The 21,452-nt window shown below is 37.7% G+C and overlaps 1 protein-coding gene and 1 pseudogene across 9 annotated transcripts in view; both read right to left on the bottom strand.

Moving 5' to 3' along the window:
• NBEA (neurobeachin) overlaps nucleotides 1-21,452 on the bottom strand; it is a 656,478-nt gene that overhangs the window by 318,238 nt on the left and 316,788 nt on the right. For all 9 annotated transcript variants that reach the window (XM_025263201.3, XM_044927359.2, XM_025263205.3 and 6 more), the window contains one exon: nucleotides 4,071-4,179. In XM_025263201.3, the coding sequence (XP_025118986.2) occupies nucleotides 4,071-4,179 (109 nt within the window). The remainder of the gene's footprint in view (nucleotides 1-4,070; nucleotides 4,180-21,452) is intronic.
• On the bottom strand, nucleotides 5,823-7,594 carry LOC112578534 (annotated as a pseudogene).

Raw genomic sequence — 21,452 nt, 5'->3', positions numbered from 1 at the left:
TCCCAGCATCAGGGTCTTTTCAAATGAGTCAGCTCTTCACATCAGATGGCCAAAGTATTGGAGTTTCAGCTTCAAAATCAGTCCTTCCAATGAACACCCAGAACTGATCTCCTTTAGGATGGACTGGTTGGATCTCCTTGCAATCTAAGAGACTCTCAAGAGTCTTTTCCAACACCACAGTTCAAAGCATCAATTCTTTGGCACTCAGCTTTCTTTATAGTCCAACTCTCACATCCATACATGGCCAATGGAAAAACCATAGCCTTGACTAGATGGACCTTTGTTGACAAAGTAATGTCTCTGCTTTTTAATATGCTGTCTAGATTGGTCATAACTTTCCTTCCAAGGAGTAAGCGTCTTTTAATTTCATGGCTACAGTCACCATCTGCAGTGATTTTGGAGCCCAGAAAAATAAAGTCTGACACTGTTTCTACTGTTCCCCTATCTATTTTCCATAAAGTGATGGGACCGGATGCCATGATCTTTGTTTTCTGAATGTTGAGCTTTAAGCCAACTTTTTCACCCCTATTTCACTTTCATCAAGAGGCTCTTTAGTTCCTCTTCACTTTCTGCCATAAGGGTGGTGTCCTCTGCATATCTGAGGTTATTGATATTTCTCCTGGCAATCTTGATTCCAGCTTGTGCTTCTTCCACCCCAGGGTTTCTCATGATGTACTCTGCATAGAAGTTAAATAAGCAGGGTGACAATATACAGCCTCGACGTACTCCTTTTCCTATTTGGAACCAGTCTGTTGTTCCATGTTCAGTTCTAACTGTTGCTTCCTGACCTGCATACAGGTTTCTCAAGAGGCAGGTCAGGTAGTCTGGGATTCCCATCTCTTTCAGAATTTTCCACAGTTTATTGTGATCCACACAGTCAAAGGCTTTGGCATGGTCAATAAAACAGAAGTAGGTGTTTTTCTGGAACTCTCTTCCTTTTTCCATGATCTAGCGGATGTTGGCAATTTGATCTCTGGTTCCTCTGCCTTTTCTAAAACCAGCTTGAACATCTGGAAGGTTCATGTATTGCTGAAGGCTGGCTTGGAGAATTTTGAGCATTAGTTTACTAGCGTGTGAGATGACTGCAATTGCACGGTAGTTTGAGCAGTCTTTGGCATTGCCTTTCTTTGGGATTGGAATGAAATGTCTTACTTAAAAATGTTATGTTCCTAATAATTATATATAAATAAAAACTGTGCCATTTAATAGTGTTCCATGTCATAAATGGCAATGTGGTATAGAAGATAGTTTAGGAATTTAGAGTTTCATTCAATTTCACACTTTATGTAAATTCTTTTTTCTCTGTATTCAGTTTTATATTCATAAAATAAAGGGCTAAAACAAGATTTTCTCTACAGAGTATCTTAGCTCTGGAATTTAATGTATTCAAAGTGTCATTGAATGATAACTACTCTCTTAATCTTCTCTACCTAATAATCAGTTGTCCTCTCAGCTATCTGTATTCAAGTTCATTGGTATTAGAAACATAGGCAATCTTGTGTATCAAAAAGGTTCAATACAAACATGAACATTTGATGAAACATCTCTTTAATCATAAGTCTTTTTTGTATAATGATTTACGTATAGAGTGACTGCATATTTTAATATTATTGAGTATTAATATGAGTCATATAATTATAAAAAAGTTTCATACATCTAAAATATACATATAATGAGTTCACATTCATTATTACAGAGTAAAAATCCTTCATGGAAGGTATATGAGCATAATCCTTTCAACTATCTCTTGATTCAGACTACCAAAGTCATGTCTTCCAGAGTAATAATCCTTCAGTAACCTAAGAAGGATTAATTCATTTTCCAATTTATCTTTTTATACAGGGAATCACCAATTAGTACAATGATCTGCCTCCATAATGAGGTTAATATTTCATTAGCTCATTGGAGAGTAAAATTAAATTTCCATTTTTCTTCCTTAACAATTACAGTGGTTAGCCAAAAAAACTTAACTGTTAAGTACCCATCTCAAATTAAATATACTTTTTTTCTTAATTACAGGCTTATATGGGAGATATAGAAATTCCTCAAAAAGTCCTAGTATAAAATGTTATGGCTTTTATAAAATATCTTACAATTTAAAAGTGGAATATGTTTGGTAAACTACACATGCACACAGATACACACACATCAATGCACTTTATTAATATAGCTTTAACCTAAAAGGAACAAATAGAAAATCTGGGTTAAAAAAAACAATGCACGTTCATTAAGTAACAATAATACTACTCTCAAAATTTGGTTTACATCAGTATTTTATGTGTACACAATCTAAAAACACTGAGTTGTTCACATTCCCTTCACAGCATCTATACCTCCTTTAGCTGTGTGTCCTCAATCAGAGAGCTCTCATTTTCACCAAGATGGTGAAAATGGTATTAAGGGTGTGTGAAAACAATCTTACTCTTTAAATGTATAAAGCATGCATACACAGTACATAAACAAATAAACAGCATATTGGTGATAATTATAATAAATCATGGGAGGGGCTGATTAGGGTGACAACTATTTAAAAAGTTTCCTTAGAGGGGACAATAATGTACAAAGGTTGAAAAACATCACTCTTAGCTTAATATCATCTTGGTTAAATATATGTTAGAGCTTGTAATTAAAATCTGATGGCTTGAAAATGTATCTTAAATGCTTTCACATGTCAAATATTGATCTGCTTATATCCCCACAAAATAACTTGCTTTTCTTAGTAGAAATATGATCAACTCAAAACTGATTCTGCAGGGAATTCAGTTAATATTCTAAACCTTATTACTAAACAAGGTCGAAAGTCAACTGAACATTGCTATTTTGTCTAGAGTTCTGTCGTATCTTATACCTCAACATATTATTCAAAGCAGATAACTTAATCTTGTCTCATCATCCAGATTAGAGTATGATACCTGATTTGTAAAGATTTGATGTTATTTATGGTTGGAAAGATACAAAACTTCATTCTGACAAACACTTAACTGTTGATGTATTTTTATCAGAATTTATATTTTTTTCAAATAAGACTGCTACAATCCCATATGACAGGTGTGTGCTGTCTCATTTGACAAATGAAGTGGATATTATGGTTATTATAACAAAACAGTTATTTCTGCCTTATTCTTTTCAGCGAGGTAGATCAGAGATCTCTAGACCTATATCAACCTGCATGACTAAGAGAGCTGCTTTACTGAGATAAAAACCTCAAAACTGGAAATATGGGTTCTGGCTTCCAGCTGCACGACACTTGCTCATATGTTGTATCAGGAGCATAAATTGGTGGACTTAGGTATTATTTTCAAGGCCAACCTAAGTCTAACACCAGGTCACCTAAATATTTCTGAAAATAAGTTTATTGAATCAGGGTAATATGTCAAATAATAATTGACATGCTAGAAATATAAGAATAATATTTATTTGAAAAACTATTAATATGTACTATGTACTACTTGGAATACCTTAAATTTTTGAATATAAAATAGAAATGATAGTTTGTTCTTTATGCAAATGATAATTTGTGCTTATGAAGATTTTAAACTATTATGTTTCCATATATACATACAGATCTACATATACATCATATATAATAGGATTGCTTCATCTGTTAATAAAGTATAAATTATAAAAATAAAATATGAACTAAAATGATCTTTGGCCACTCTAAATAGAGATGAATACATTATTAAATAATAAATTACAGAAGAGTAAAACTGTTTCTTCACATAACCACTATTACACCCACATCTAATGGTGTGTAAACTATGCTTAAAAATTACTAAAGGAATTGCACTGTAAAACTGTATGTGCCTTTAAGAATAAGTTAGAACAACCTCAGTCTATCAAGCGGTTAAGCATAATGCTAGAGTGGTCTTTTCATATTGCAAATGAGGTAATAAGAAATAAGTGCCCTGTCTGACATTTACTAAAGCTTTTAAAAACAACTGAAATGCCTTCAGTGAAATTTTCATCTTGAAAAAAAAAAAAACAAAAAAAAACTTATGTAAGGTTACCATTGGTGACAACTGACTTGTAACAGAAAAGCAGAATTTAATTCACTCCCAAAACCTTACCTCAAACTCTGCATGTTTATGTACATCCTCAGCTCTCTGTCTGTTCAAAATAAACTCAGCTTCATTTGCAACACGAACTATATGGTCCTTCATAGCATGGCATAGCAATCTGAAAAGAAAAATACCTTTGGAATTAATATTAATAACTTTGTGCAACTCAACTTTTTTCAGTAATCAAATTTCAGTATTGTAAATATTAACTATGCATAAATTTTAGATAAGTCTAAATCATACAATTACAAAATATGCTATTAAACTGTTTCAGCAATGCCTCTTAAATATAGTGTGTCTTGTGAACAAATGATTCAATTAATTTAATAAAGTTATTAAACACAAGAAAAACAAGGATTTTGGACACTTTTAAAATGGTTAAAACAACAGAATTCAGTGTCATGAAAGTAAAGTTTTACCCAAAACCTGGATAATCGTACGTTAGAAAATCTAGACTGGATTCTTAACTTTAATTAATATAGACACTAGGACTAAATGACATCTAAAATTCACTTATATGCTCAGATCCTTAATTCTAAGATGGAACCTTCCTGAAATAAATTCTGAGGAGCAGTGAGTTCAAGATAGTTTCTCACTAAAAATCTTAGAAAAATCTATGTCTGTTCTGACGTAAACTTTGTTATCCCATGGTGAGATTTGGGTTAAATTGATTGTCACTCTAGGAACAGCAGGAACTTCCTGGCCATAGGACGGAGGCCTCACTTAAGAGGAATGCAGGCACATTCCAAAGGGGATATTGTCTAGTTTTCAGGATGGATGTTAACAACTTAAGGTATTCAAAGAACGTAAGAGTAAGGGGAAATCTACTAGAAACAATAACACTTGGGGGAAAGTGGCTCAAACACTTCTGTAAATAATGTTGGAGGGCAAACAATCATACAGATAGTCTTAAATTTAATCACTGAGGAAGCCGGGAAAATAAAAGAAGTTAAAGACTAAACTTCCCAACTATTAACTTTTGATGACCTAATTGGTCTATATTTTATAGATAATCTTCAAAAGAGAAGAGGTTGTAGTCTTTGGTTCAATGGCTTTATCTAGTGCATGAAGGCTGAAGAAAGCCAGGAAGAAATCTAATATGTGTGAATTAGTGCAGATTACAACATTTAAATAGATTAACAGAAGACAGCAGGAAGGGAGAGACTCAGGGTCTGGCTGGTTAATAGGTATTATACCATTCTTAGGAACAAAACAGTGGATGACCAAAGCCAAGAGGCATGGCAGTAGAGCAGGATGGGGTAGGAGAGATTCATGCCTCAGATACACCAGAGAATATTGTATTGGTTGTCTGAAAGTCTGTCCTCCCAGTTCTTCACTGAGGAGTTATACATCAATTAATGCGTGATATGTTTGTATGTGTATTTTTTTAAAGCAGAAATTTATTAAGATCCATTTATATAGTTTTTTACAGACCAAGTATATATATATATATATATATATATATATGTCACACACACACACACACACACACACACACACACACACAGAATCCTCAACATTTAGGCAATCAACACTATTCTCAGAAGTGCATCGTAAGAAGACAGACTTCTTTGCCTTCATCCCCTAAAATGACACTTCTGTTTATACTCCTAAAAATGATGAATTTATTACACCACCTCTCAAGAACAATCCCACTGAATCCCAAAGCCTCTTCAGAGGGTGAAGAGAGATTAGCAGAGAACCTTCTCCACAACACAGTGCCACACCCAGATGGGCAGTGCAAAAGACACAGAAATGGCTTCAAGGAGTGTGTGCCCAATAATGGGGCTGTGAGGAGAGCCTGGGGGCCCTGCTGGGGGCCAGACAATACTGAATGGCTTCCAGGGCCTCTTATTCCTCCTCATCTTCTCATGCAGCCATGGCTCCTGGAGATTTAGGCTCCGGGAGTACATCTGTCACCTTACTAGGTGCTTTGCCTAAAGCCCCTGTGGTGATGTCAAACAGAATTCTGTCAATTCTATTGCTGCTGCTTCTTTCATTTCTTCTTGATTGCCCATGCTTTCAAAAGAGTCCTCTAACATCTTTTCTATGATCCCAGCCTTCATCGTCTCTTTGGACAGCTCCCACACGGTGGCCTGGATTTCCAAGATCTTCACAAGATGCTGCATGGCCTTCATCACCTCTGTGTTCTTCTGCAAGAGAACCAGCCACTCACACAACTGCTGGCTGGTTCTTTACCCCCGTGAGCACAGAGTTCATGTGCACTTTGGATGTACAGAGCTTGCTCATGGCCTTCCTTGACCTGAATCATCTCCTTGGCCAGAACCATGTAGACATCCTTCTGATCCTTTCTGGCAGCATCATTCATAGACTGTTTCACTTTTTCTTCTTCTCTATGGATATCTCATATCTGCCCGTCAACAACTCTCATTTCTTATCTTTAGTGACCATTCACTGACCAGCTCTTTGGGTGGCTTCTCCTGGGTTTTTCCAAATAGCCCCATGGCGAACTGAACTGAACTTGCACTTCCCAGCTTTCCATTCCCTAAGCCCAGGCAGGTCACAGGCAGCTGCTTGGGTGGGGCCATTGAGAGGCATGTGTGATGTTTTATTTCCATGCCTCTACTTATCTGACTCTTTTAAAGGGGAGCTAAAAATCCCCACATCTAAGATTCCTTTAGAATCTTCAATTCTATCTCACTTCAGGAAGTTACTCTATTGGCCATAATCAGCTTCACATACTATATTTTTAAGCTCAAATAATCTACTCTGTGTCACAGTCACAGATAAGAATCCTAACCTTTCTCTCTTCCCTTCACTTGTCTCTCCCTGGTTCTAGGCAGGAAAAAAAAAAAAAAAAAAAAAAAAAGACTTCCAACACTTCTGTGATCCCTCTGTTTTCTCCTAGTCCTTCATCCACTGCTCGATTTATTTCCTTTTTCACTAACTTGGATCCCGTGATTCCACATTTTAAGCATCCTCTTGCAGCACCTTCACTCAATCCATGCTCTGTGCTACAGCTGCTTAGGAAATACGTAACGCTAGGTAAAGATGGGGGTATCTCTTCTCAGTCCTACATCTGAACCTCTGAGGAAACTTAAGTTGACTTTTCTAAGCTAATTTTGTTAAGGCTGTATTCCTCGTCATGTGTGGTTATTTAAGTCTCTGTTTTTATTACGTTAGTGGAAGTTAATGATTAGAAAAAAATTTCTTTAAATGCCTGAATCTAAAAAAATCTCCCAGACTTTCTCAAGGAGCTGCGTGTATGTGTTGACAGTCCTTGAGCACTCAACCAAGCAGGTTTCAACCCTACCTTTGTGTTTACTTCCTTCTGCCACAGAATCTTAGCATCCACAGGTGAGAGTCTGGAACTTTCTCCTCTTTCTAGAGCATGAAAACTAAGCATGGGCAGGGCCCTTTAGAATTTCAGAAATATGTCCGAGCTTTTCAAAGTGCTGTGTACATTTTGGAGAAGGCAATGGCACCCCACTCCAGTACTCTTGCCTGGAGAATCCCATGGACGGAGGAGCCTGGTGGGCTGCAGTCCATGGGGTCGCTAAGAGTCGGACATGACTGAGCGACTTCACTTTCACTTTTCACTTTCATGCATTGGAGAATGAAATGGCAACCCACTCCAGTGTTCTTGCCTGGAGAATCCCAGGGACGGGGGAGCCTGGTGGGCTGCCATCTATGGGGTCGCACAGAGTCGGACACATGACTGAAGCGACTTAGCAGCAGTGTATGTTTCACTCCCCTGCTGTTCCTCTCAAGCTTTTCGGTTTGTCTACCATTGGCCTCAATTGTTCTCTATCACCTCAGGCAATGGCAACCTAAGATACTGGCCTATAAAGGCCTTCAACAAAGGCCCTCAGTAAAGAGCTTTCTTTTCACACTGGGCCAGTTCCAAGTTAGGCAAAATGAATCTTTTAACCTATTCTTCCAGGGAGTCACTAGACAGATCAAAAGTAAGTGATTAAAATTCTTTGCTAATGATGTCTATTTCCCTCTGGCAGAGTGGCTTATAATGTGTGCTTTTTTAATTGTTTCCTTTGAACTGGGAAGCAAAGGTTGGCACTGGAGTTAACTTAAAATGTCACAAAATTACTGCACCATCACACCCCCTAATAGTTTTTGAAAATATTTTTGTTGTGTATACAATTATTGAGACTTTTTTCTTCAAACATTGAAAGTATTATGTCCTTATCTTCTAGCTTTCTTTGTTGCTATCATTCTACTTTCCCATTTTTCTAAATGATCAGTTCCTTCTTTCTGGGTGCTTTTACCTCTTTATTTTTGGCTTTGCCCAGTTTCAGTACCATGTGTCTAGCCTGGGTTTCTTTTTATTTATCCTACTTGGGGTACACTGTGATTTTCATATTACTATATTTTTATTTTCAATTAGCTTTTAAAAATTCACAAACATTATCTTTTAAAATATTTCATTTCACCTACTCTGTATTTATTTTCCTTTTTCAATTCTGATGATTTACAAATTAAACTTTCTTATTCTACATCCACACCTCTTAATATCACTTTCATTTTTCATTTCTTTCTCTTTCTGCATTTTGGGTAAAAATCTCAAAATCTATTTTTCAAGTCAGTATAATTCCCTTCATCTTTGTATAATCTGATGAATCATTAATACACAAGAGTTTTTCCAAATTGTATTTTTAAAATCTATGAAACTGTTAGTCACTCAGTAATGTCTGACTCTTTATGATCTCAGGGACTGGAGCCTGTCAGGCTCCTCTGTCCATGGGATTCTTCAGGCAAAAGTAGTGGAGTGGGTTGCCATTCCCTTCTCCAGCGGACCTTCCTGACCCAGGGATCAAACCCAGGTCTCTTACATTGCAGGCAGACTCTTTACTGTCTGAGCCAGCAGGAAAACCTTAAAAAAAAAAAAAATATATATATATATATATATATCCCAAGGACTATCAAGATTAGAATTAAGAAATTCAGGAAATAAAATAGTACAAAACCGAATAAATAAAAAGAGACCATGGGAAGCTTTGAAAAATTGAGAGGTGACAGAATTTAAGGCTTTCCTGAGCAACCAGGAAAGCCATATTCATATTCATCCTAGGGGTAGGATGTGAATGTTCTATAGCAGAAGATAACCCTCACTGACCCATTCAGCTTTATTCACTCTTCAATATGTTGAAATCTGACTTTAAGATCATCCTATATTAAGCACTAATCTTGTCAATTTTATTTATTTTTAATCTGCTTCTTTATTACTTAAACATTGTTTTAATTCAAGCCTAATCATCTGTCATCCAATTACAACAGCCTCCCAATTTCTCTGACTCTCTCAAATCTTCAGTTCCTCTGTTACATTTTTCGCTCTGCCACTAGTGTTATTTACACTTCTTGGCTACTTTTATTGACAAGATAATAGTTAAACATTATATATAGACATCGGTCTCGGAGAAGGCAATGGCAAGCCACTCCAGTACTCTTGCCTAGAAAATCCCATGGATGGAGGAGCCTGGTAGGCTACAGTCCATGGGGTAGCTACGAGTCACTTTCACTTTTCACTTTCACACAATGGAGAAGGCAATGGCAACCCACTCCAGTGTTCTTGCCTGGGGAATCCCAGGGACGGCAGAGCCTGGTGGGCTGCCTTCTATGGGGTCGCACAGAGTCGGACACGACTGAAGCGACTTAGCAGCATAGACATGGGTCTACTTTTCCAACTTTATCTACCGCCTTTTCAGTATATGTTTTTTGTGTTGCAGAGGACATAGTTCTTTTAATGGTTCATGCAACTTCAGGATTTCTGTATGTGCCACTTCTTTGTGGAACTCTTACCACTCACTCCTCTCCATACAACTAAGAGACCTTCTCCCAATTTCTCAGATGTTCTGGGAATTATATTTATCATGCTGTCTTATGGACTTCTCCCCCTCTTTTTTCCTTTTAACAAGTCTCTCTTAGACTGTGAAGTTCGTTAAATGAAGTACAATCCCTATTCCTCTCTGTATCCAACATGATTTGCATGGTAGCTGTTGAGAAACATGGACTCACCAATAACACATGACTAAATGGAAAAAATGACTGAATGAATTCCTGAGCAGGTTATGTAGGAAGGAGGGGAAAAGAGGAAATATAATTTTAATGATAAATTAGCTTAACACTATAAAATTCTATTATATATTTAGCACATAGAAAACGGGTAAATAAAAATATCATATAACTTGGTAATTATGGAACATTTTCTTCCTCAGAGTATCTGTACAACACAGGAAGTAAATGAACTGGTCTTCATCTTCTACTCTAAGTTTATTTTTCAAAGGGACTAGAAAAAGAAAACAATTTGTTGAATCCCATTCATTCTTCTTCTAGAATGGAGCTGTCATAGATACAGGAAAGCAATCAGGGAACAAAACAAAGCATTCTCTTCCAAATGGAATACATATCATTATGGCAAGTTCTGTTTACTAGGAAGTCTCTAATTCTATGCAATTTGTTTTAATTTAAATTGTTTTTCATTGATCAGAAGCCCTGAGATCCTGAATTCCAAATATAAATAGCTTCTGTTGTTTTATTGAAAGAAAAAATGTCAACCGAAAAGGCAAAATAAATCTTTCATCCTCTATAGATGAATGGGACAACAGAAGGTAGTTTATTTTTAAATTCTGCTTTTTATTAATGTTATAAATTTGGACAAATAATTTTCTATGTGTCTTAAGTTTTAGTCTTCTGATTAGAAAATGGGTGTGTACTGTCTCACATATCCTAAAAACTAGAAGAAATAGTACATGCTCAAGCTGTAAGATTAGATTTTTAGATCCCAATTTAGTCAAGAAGACAGGTCCTTATCAGAAGGGAAGTGGCCACACAGTGTAGGAGCAGATGTAATACCTCTGTGTTAATTTCAATGGCCCCAGAATTTAAAAAGAAAGGCATAAAGTTTCTGGTGACACTGTAAGGAAAAGTTTGACTGAATCAGAAAAGTTCAATTTCTTCCTGTGATTTTTTTAAAGACTATTAAAAAATCTGGAAAAAAAATACGATTTTCATTTTTCAATTTAAATAATATAAAATTCAAAGGAGATTATAATTTTTAAAATAAAATTATGTCCATATTTGCTTTATTGGATAATAAAAAACATAAAGGTATTTTTTATTGTTTTAAATCTTATTTTCACAAAAAAAAACTAGAGTTGATTTTTTTTTCTTTTTTTAATCCTACATAGTGTGCTTATATCTGTTTAGGCCCTAAAAGAAGCCTTCCCCAATCATTACTGTCTACCGGAACTGGTCCTTCTACAGTCAATGCAATTTTTATACCATTTTTTTTGCATGACTTATTAATAATGCCTGTGACATTTTGAACTGTTTAATATTTTGTGCATGTAAACTCTAACTTCTCAATTACAAATTACTTTCAGATGAAGACCAGATGTAAAATGTATTTATATCACTGCTAAAACTATTTAACAAGTATTTTAAAAGCCTTTATTCAGTTTTTTTTTCCTGTATGTATGGTAATCATATAGAAATTAAGAATGTCAGAAATACCTGTACAGCTATTACACTATTTTTGGTAATTAGAAAATAACTAATCCTTTTAGCTTGGACTGTGACTCTTTATAACAGTCATGCTATAAAATAAGTATTCTGTTTTTCCACACATTGTTCTGTAGTGAGCAACTGAGGGATATAAATCGTCTGTGTTGTCACCTTATGAATATGGGAACTAATCAGCCTATAATCAATGCATTGAAGCCATTACCCAGACACCCTGGGGAGAGTTCCTAGACTAACTTAATGGCTAGGCCATGACTATGTGCACACGTGCTCAGTTCCTCAGTCGTGTCTGATTCTTTGCAATACCGTGGACTGTAGACCACCAGGCTCTTCTGTCCATGGTACTATCTACACAGGCAAGAATACTGGAGTGGGCTGCCATTTCTTCTCCCAGGGGGTCTTCCTGACCCAGGATCGAGCTCCTGCAACTCTCACACTGGCTGACAGATTCTTTAACACTGAGCCACCTGGGAAACCATGCCATGACTGGTTTTTTGAATCCTAGCTGGCATTTACTTGTAGTAAGTAAGAACAATAAAAACAACAAAAAAATTATGTCTTTAGGAAAAAAGGAACAGGAAGAAATATGGCACTGAAATGACACTACCAAAAATAGGGTACCTTTCCCTTTTCATTGTTTTAAATATAAGAAACTATTTGTGTCTTATGAAATAAACTACTTCAGTTCAGTTCAGTTCAATCGCTCAGTCGTGTCCGACTCTCTATGACCCCAAGAATTGCCCCACACCAGGCTTTCCTGTCCATCACCAACTCCTGGAGTTCACTCAAACTCAGGTCCATTGTGTTGGTGATGCCATCAAGCCATCTCATCCTCTGTTGTCCCCTTCTCCTCCTGCCCCCAATCTCTCCCAGCATCAGAGTCTTTTCCAATGAGTCAACTCTTCGCATGAGATGGCCAAAGTATTGGAGTTTCAGCTTTAGAATCAGTTCTTCCAAAGAACACCCAGGGCTTATCTCCTTTAGAATGGATTGGTTGGATCTCCTTGCAGTCCAAGGGACTCTCAAGAGTCTTCTCCAACACCACAGTTCAAAAGCATCACTTCTTCGGTGCTCAGCTTTCCTCACAGTCCAACTCTCACATCGATACATGACCACTGGAAAAACCATAGCCTTGACTAGATTGACCTTTGTTAGCAAAGTAATGTCTCTGCTTTTGAATATGCTATCTAGTTGGTTATAACTTTCCTTCCAAGGAGTAAGTGTCTTTTAATTTCATGGCTGCAATCACCATCTGCAGTGATTTTGGAGCCCCCCCAAAAATAAAGTCTGACACTGTTTCCACTGTTTCCCCGTCCATTTCCCATGAAGTGATGGGACCAGATGCCATGATCTTCGTTTTCTGAATGTTGAGCTTTAGGCCAACTTTTCCACTCTCTTCTTCACTTTTATCAAGAGGCTTTTTAGTTCCTCTTCACTTTCTGCCATAAGGGTTGGTGTCATCTGCATATCTGAGGTTATTGATATTTCTCCCGGCAATCTTGATTCCAGCTTGTGCTTCTGCCAGCTCAGCATTTTTCATGATGTACTCTGCATAGAAGTTAAATAAGCAGGGTGACAATATACAGCCTTGACATACTCCTTTTCCTATTTGCAACCAGTCTGTTGTTTCATGTCCAGTTCTAACTGCTGCTTCCTGACCTGCATATAGGTTTCTCAAGAGGCAGGTCAGGTGGTCTGGTATTCCCATCTCTTAAAGAATTTTCCACAGTTTATTGTGATCCACACAGTCAAAGGCTTTGGCATAGTCAATAAAGCAGAAATAGATGTTTTTCTGGAACTCTCTTCCTTTTTTCCATGATCCAGCGGATGTTGGCAATTTGATCTCTGGTTCCTCTGCCTTTTCTAAAACCAGCTTGAACATCTGGAAGTTCATGGTTCACGTATTGCTGAAGGCTGGCTTGGAGAATTTTGAGCGTTACTTTACTAGCATGTGAGATGAGTGCAATTGTGTGGTAGTTTGAGCATTCTTTGGCATTGCCTTTCTTTGGGATTGGAATGAAAGCTGACCTTTTCCAGTCCTGTGGCCACTGCTGAGTTTTCCAAATTTGCTGGCATATTGAGTGTAGGACTTTCACAGCATCATCTTTCAGAATTTGAAATAGCTCAACTGGAATTTCATCACCTCCACTAGCTTTGTTCATAGTGATGCTTTATAAGGTCTGCTTAGACATCACATTCCAGGATGTCTGGCTCTAGGTGTGTGATCACACCATTGTGATTATCTGGGTCATGAAGCTCTTATTTGTATTGTTCTTCTGTGTATTCTTGCCACCTCTTCTTAATATCTTCTGCTTCTGTTAGGTCCATACCATTGCTGTCCTTTATCGAGCCCGTCTTTGCATGAAATGCTCCCTTGGTATCTCTAAATTTCTTGAAGAGATCTCTAGTCTTTCCCATTCTGTTGTTTTCCTCTATTTCTTTGCACTGATCGCTGAGGAAGGCTTTCTTATCTCTCCTTGCTACTCTTTGGAACTCTGCAATCGGATGCTTATATCTTTCTTTTTCTCCTTTGCTTTTCACTTCTCTTCTTTTCACAGCTATTGTAAGGCCTCCCCAGACAGCCATTTGCTTTTTTGCATTTCTTTTACACGGGGATGGTCTTGCTCCCTGTCTCCTGTACAATGTCTCGAACCTCCGTCCATAGTTCATCAGGCACTCTATCAGATCTAGTCCCTTAAATCTATTTCTCACATCCACTGTGTAATCATAAGGAATTTGATTTAGGTCATACCTGAATGGTCTAGTGGTTTTCCCTACTTTCTTTTTTTTAGGTCTGAATTTGGCAATAAGGAGTTCATGATCTCAGCCACAGTCAGCTCCCGGTCTTGTTTTTGCTGACTGTATAGAGCTTCTCCATCTTTGGCTGCAAAGAATATAATCAATCTGATTTCAGTGTTGACCATCTGGTGATGTCCATGTATAGAGTCTTCTTTGTGTTGTTGGAAGAGGGTTTTGCTATGACCAGGGCGTTCTCTTGGCAAAACTCTATTAGCCTTTGCCCTGCTTCATTTCGTATTTCAAGGCCAAATTTGCCTGTTACTCCAGGTGTTTCTTGACGTCTTACTTTTGCATCCAGTCCCCTATAATGAAAAGGACATATTTTTTGGGTGTTAGTTCTAAAAGGTCTTGTAGGTCTTCATAGAACCGTTCTACTTCAGCTTCTTCAGCATTACTGGTTGGGGTATAGACTTGGATTACTGTGATATTGAATGGTTTGCCTTGGAAATGAACAGAGATCATTCTGTCCTTTTTGAGATTGCATCCAAGTACTGCATTTGGGACTCTTCTGTTGACCATGATGGCTACTCCATTTCTTCTCAGGCAGGGGTTCTGCCCGCAGTAGTTGATATAATGGTCATCTGAGTTAAATTCACCCATTCCAGTCCATTTTAGTTTGCTGATTCCTAGAATGTCGATGTTCACTCTTGCCATCTGCTGTTTGACCACTTCCAATTTGCCTTGATCCATGGACCTCACATTCCAGGTTCCTATGCGATCTTGCTCTTTACAGTATCGGACCTTGCTTCTATCACCAGTCACATCCACAACTGGGTATTGTTTTTGCTTTGGCTCCATCCCTTCATTCTTTCTGGAGTTGTTTCTCCACTGATCTCCAGTAGCATATTGGGCACCTACCAACCCGGGGAGTTCCTCTTTCAGTATCCTATCATTTTGCCTTTTCATACTGTTCATGGGGTTCTCAAGGCAAGAATACTGAAGTGGTTTGCCATTCCCTTCTCCAGTGGACCACATTCTGTCAGACTACTTAACTCTCACCAAAGCTAAAATAATGGTGCTAGAAGGAAAGTCCATTTGAAGTCATTCTCAGAGGGACTAAAAAAAACCTAAATACATATATATATATATGCATATATTTTTTAAACATGGTTCTAAATGTAATTCAGATAAAATTTATGATTACTAATCTTGAAATAATTTCCTTTTTACTTGAAATTTAGCCATTATTAAATGGGAGCTGTTTATCTTAGTTTTCAGTAAATGTATTATTCATTGTCAATAAATTAAAGTCTATAAATTAGCAATACTATTTAAGATCTAAACATTTTGTAAAAGCACAGATTTTTTTACCTGATTTATGAAGCTCATGTTTAATAATTTACTAATATTTAAAATGAATAACTGAATAGTAAGAAAAAAGTATAAATAAAGTATTAGATGAAAAAATATAGAGGGAACTTTGTTTTTTAGGCAGTTCTATGGTTTCTTGGTTCAAAATCATTATCTTAACTCTAAGAAAAAAGTTTCTTATAGAGTCTGAAGGTGCTGGTTTTTAAAACATGTGCTTTGCTGTGCTTAGTTGTTCAGTCGTGTCCGACTCTTTGCGACCCCATGGACTGTAGCCTGCCAGGCTCCTGTGTCTATGAAGATTCTCCAGGCAAGAATAATGGAGTGGGTTGCCATGCCTTCCTCTAGGGGTTCTTCCCAACCCAGGGATCAAATGCAGGTCTCCCGCATTGCAGGCACATTCTCTACTATCTGAACCACCAGGGAAGCCCAAGAATACTGGAGTGCGTAGCCTATGTCTTTTCCAGGGAAACTTTCCCATCCAGCAATCGAACCCGATCTCCTGCACTGTAGGCAGATTCTTTACAGCTGAGCTACCTGGGAATCCCCTTTTTAAAACATAGTTTTTGCCAAATCAAGGACACGAAACAAACTCAAGCAAACTAAAGCTTATTGGTTCAATTATTAAATAGCATTTGTTAAATTAAAGAGGATATTAAAGTTTAGGTTATATTATCAGTAAAAAATTATACTTGAATGCAATATGCTTCTCTTCTTCAAAATGTAAGCAATGTAAGGTATACATTTTCCAAATTTTAAAGAACAAACCGATAAATTGGAATCTTGTGAACCATAGGTCAAATTCAGTGCTAAACAAGAATACATTCTGACTTGTCATGAATATTCATTAATTGTATCCTATACGTTTCCAAAAGAGTGATAAAGGTTTATTTTAGGCAAATGATTAATTTATTTCAAAAGATTACTCAAGTTCTATAATTTAAAAGTCTTTATTTGCTTTATAGTTCAATTCATATTTTAATAATTTAAAATCCAATTATTATTGCCAAGATATTATAGGCAATTTTACATCCCATTAACCTTGCTTTGTTTTAATTATAAAGATCCTTTGTTAGATTCCTTTAAATGATCCAGTTTATAATTTCAGCCTGTCCTAGGGAGTATTTTAATTCAGCTGCACATTCATCAACTGTTTTTGTCCTGTTAATTGTAGACAACTGCACAATTGCTTTCTCCACCTATGATTGATGAATTTTATTCACGAGTATAGCTGTTAAGTAGCATAAACATTTATAACAATTTCCACTTAAAGATTTTTATCTTCATTCCCACAAGGACAAATTAAAACTGATATTTAACAACCAAGAGAAAACATTTTGTGTATGTTTCATTTTACAGTATTAGCAAATGTTAAGAAAAATGTTGCATTTCCATGCAAATGTGCTAAAAGTATATGCAAAGAATCTAACATGTGCCTGGATATAGTGGGCATCAACAAATATAGGCCAGATAAACAAAGCAATGTGTTTTCACTATAACTACATCCCAACCATTTAAATACGATATTTTTTTGATTTGGAACTCCCAGTTCAAATTTATGAAAGAGAAAAGTTTAAATTGAAAAGGAAAGGGCCAAAGTAAATATAGGAGTCAGCAAAATATTATATGTCATAACAAAAAATAAAAAACTTCCATTTTTAAGGTGCCAATATTACTGTAGTTGTAAAAAAAAAGTCATATATTACTTCCAACTTTCAGAGAAACTAGGCAAGATGTGAAACAATGTCAGAGGGAGATTATATTACATGCCTAGTTTATCAATAGGAGAACTGGTATTTGAACCTTGTATAAAGAAAGTATTTTGAGATAATGCTACTGAATCGATAACTCAATAAGATGGTTAGGGGAGCCTCTCTGAGAGTGTGACATTTAAGCGGATTCTCAATGATGGGTGGAATCAATCATGTGAAGATGTGGGGAAAGAAGACTCCCAGCAGAAACAGCAGTAAGAGCCTGGCCCCAGGTTTTCCACTCCACACACTCTCCCTGAGCACCACATTTGCATCCTTATCCCCCACTGACCACACGCAAGCTGAGAACTCCTGAATCTAAATCTCTACATGAGCTGTCTCTTTGGGCTTCCCAAGTGGCTCAGTGGCAAAGAACTCACCTGCCAATGCAGGCGATGCGGGTTTGATCCCTGGGTCAGGAAGATCCCTTGGAGGATGAAATGTCAACCCACTCCAGTATTCTTGCCTGGGAAATCCATGGACAGAGGAGCCTGGTGGGCTACAGTCCATGGGGTCAGAAAAGAGCCAGACACAACTCAAGTGACTAAACAACAAGAGCTGTCTCTTTGAAGCCTGACACCCAAAATCTAAGACATCAATCTAACATTTCTACTTGGAACTTTCACAGGTGCTACGAATTCAGAGCACGTGACTCCATGTTCAGTCGTGTCTGACTCTTTGCGACCTCATGGACTGTAGCCTCTGGCTCCTCTCCTCATTCCAGGCAAGAATACTGGAGTGGGTTGACATTTCTTACTCCAGGAGATCTTCCTGACCCAGGGATCAAAGCTTTGTCCTGCACTGGCAGTGGTTGGTGGTTTAGACGCCAAGTCGTGTCTGACTCTTGCGACAGCATGGACTGCAGACTGCCAGGCTCCCCTGTCCGTGGGATTCTCCAGGCAAAAATACTGGAATGGGTTGCCATTTCCTTCTCCAGAGGATCTTCCCAACCCAGGGATCAAACCCAGGTCTCCTGCATTGCAGGCAGATTCTTCACCCACTTAGCTACAAGGGAAGCCCTAACGGATTTATTTACTTATTTATTTATTTTTACCACTAATGCCACCTGGGAAGCCCTATGAACTCAGTGTAACCAAAAATAAAAACATCTCTTGCTCAACCTACGTCTCTCCTTCTGTATTGTTCTAAGTAAACTATACTTATTGTAAATTATCCAGCTGTTAAACAAGAAAGCAAAGTACCCATGATTCCTTCTGTCCTCTCTACCATTCAATCTATCAGCAGTTCTATAGATTTAATTTCTAAGTGTTCTGTTGTGTGTTGAGTCGCTCAGTCTGTCCAACCCTTTGTGACCCCATGGACTGTAGCCCACCAGGCTTCTCTGTCCATGAGATGGATTCTCCAGGCAAGAATATTGGAGTGGATTGCTAGGCCCTCCTCCAGGGGATCTTCCCAATCCAGGGATTAAAACCAGGTCTCCCCCATTGTAGGTGGATTCTCTACCACCTGAGCCACCAGCTACTTCAAACTTGTCCACTTCTTCCATCCTCATAGCCACTCTTAGTTGGTTTATGACACCATTCTCTTCAATGAGATTCTGAAATTTCAGACAGCTATCTCGTTTCCAGTCTCCAGCCCCAGAAATCCATTTGTCACTCTGCAGATTATGCCAAACTTCTTCCATCCTTTACACTCCTGCATCCTTAGCACTACTTACAAACCCCTTCATGGTAGGATTCTTGCCATAAAGGGATGACCCTGGCCTCTCTGTGGCTGGCATACAATATGCGCTGAAACAGCTGTTCGCATGACTGAGAAGAGCTCTCCAGCAACACGTCTTGCTGGCTCTCACCAATAGGCTTTTGCACTATACTATTCCCTCAGTCCAAAATTTTATTCCTACTTTTTTTTTTCTTTCATCTAGCCATGTCCTAATCATTTCTCAGTTCTCAACTAACATGGTGCTCTGTTTACTGTACTATACCAACTAATGAGCGCTCAGTCATGTCTGACTTTTTGCGACCCCATGGACCCTGCCAGGCTCCTCTGTCCATGGGCTTCTCTAGGCAAGAATACTGGAGTGGGTTGCCGTTCTTTTTTGGCAATAGGGCCTCCTACTTTCACTCTTTTTATAGACTAATTTTAAGAACAGTTTAAGGTTCACAGCAAACTTGAACAGAAGTTACAGAGATATCCCAGATGTCCTCCCCAACTTATTGTACTCTCCTTCATTATCACTAATCCCCATTAGAGTGGTTACATTTGCTACAAATTATGAACCTACATTCATAGACTGCATTATCACCCAAAGTCTACAGTTTACATGACGATTCATGCTTTGTGTTGCATATTACAAAGGTCTGGAAAAATGCAAAATGATATGTATCCAGTATTACAGTATCATACAGGGTCGATTCATGCCCTAAAAATCCTCTGTGCTTTGCCTATTCATCTCTGCTTCCCCTTAAGCCCTGGCAACCATGGATCTTTTTACTGTGTCCACAGTTTTGCCTTTTCCCATAATGTCATATAGTTAGAATCATACAGTAGCTTTTTCATATATTGGATTCTTTCATCTTGAAATATGCAATTAAAATTCCTTTATGTCTTTTCATGGCTTGATAGCTCATTTCTGTTTAGCACTAATTAATAAATACTCCATTGTCTTAATGCATCAGATAAATGGGTAGTTATTTATCTATTCACCTACTAAAGTGCATCTTGGCTGTTTACAAGTTTTAGAAATTGTGAATAAAATGATTCTAAACATCCACAAGCAGGTTTTTGTGTGAATGTAAGTTTCTAATTCCTTTGGGTAGTACCAAGGAGCATGGCTACTGTATGGTATGGGAAGACTAAGTTTAATAATGCCAACCTGTCTTCCAAAGTGGCTGTACCATTCTGCATTTCCACCAGTGAAGAATGAGAGTTCCTGTCGCTCCACAGCCTGAGCAGCACTTGGTGTTGCCAGGGTTCTGGGTTTTGGCTCTTTTAATAGGTGTGTAGTAGTATTTTACTGTTGTTTAAATTTCCATTTTTCTGATGACCTGTGATGTGGAACATCTTTTCCTTTGCTTATTTTCCATCTGTACATCTTTTGTTTAGGAACTTGTTAAGGTCTACGGCTCATTTTCTAATCAGTTTTCTTATTGCTGAGTCTTAAGAGGTCTTTGTATACTTTAGATAACAGTCTTTTATTAGATGTGTCTTTTGCAAGTATTTTCTCTCAGTCTGTGGCTGTCTTCTCATTCTCTTGATACTGTCTTTTGCAGAGCAGAAGTTCATTTTAATGAAGTCCAGCTCATCAGTTCTTTCTTTCAAGGATCATGCCTTTAGTTTTAGAACTAAAAACTCATCACCAAATGTATCATCTAGATTTTCTCCTTTGTATCTTCTATGAGTTTCATAATTTTTCATTTTACATTTAAGTCTGTGATCCACACTGAGCTAAGTTTTGTGAAGAGTATAAAGTCTGTGTCTGCATTTATTTTTGGATGTCCAGTTGTTCCAGCATCATTTGTTGGCAAGATTATTTTTGTTTCATGGTCTTGGCTTTGCTTGGATGCACTTTTTGAAAACCCTGACACTACCACCAACTGGAGAATGCACCCCTCCAGACTAGGTTAAGTGCTCTTCCTTCTTCTCAGATTAGTACCTGTAACATCCGACCCTATCACAGCACCCTTGTGTTGCTGTATGTGCTAGTCTGTTTGTCTTTCCTCCAAAATTTAGAAACATGTTTGTCTCATTCACTTCTCTATTCCCAGTGCCCATAATGGTGTTTGGTATATGAAAGTGAAGTCGCTCAGTCAGGTACGACTCTTAGCAACCCCATGGACTGTAGCCTACCAGGCTCCTCTGTCCATGGGATTTTCCAGGCAAGAATACTGGATTGGGTTGCCATTTCCTTCTCCAGGAGATCTTCCTGACCCAGGGATTGAACCCAGGTCTCCCACATTGTAGGCAGATGCTTTACCATCTGAGCCACATACAGTAGGTGCTAAATAGACATTTGCTATGTTAATATATATATGAGATGTGATTATATATTTATAGCTAGCTATATTTCACTATT

Source organism: Bubalus bubalis, chromosome 13 (assembly GCF_019923935.1).
Source record: "Bubalus bubalis isolate 160015118507 breed Murrah chromosome 13, NDDB_SH_1, whole genome shotgun sequence".
NCBI lineage: Eukaryota > Metazoa > Chordata > Mammalia > Artiodactyla > Bovidae > Bubalus > Bubalus bubalis.
This window is presented reverse-complemented; position numbering and strand designations above follow the sequence as displayed.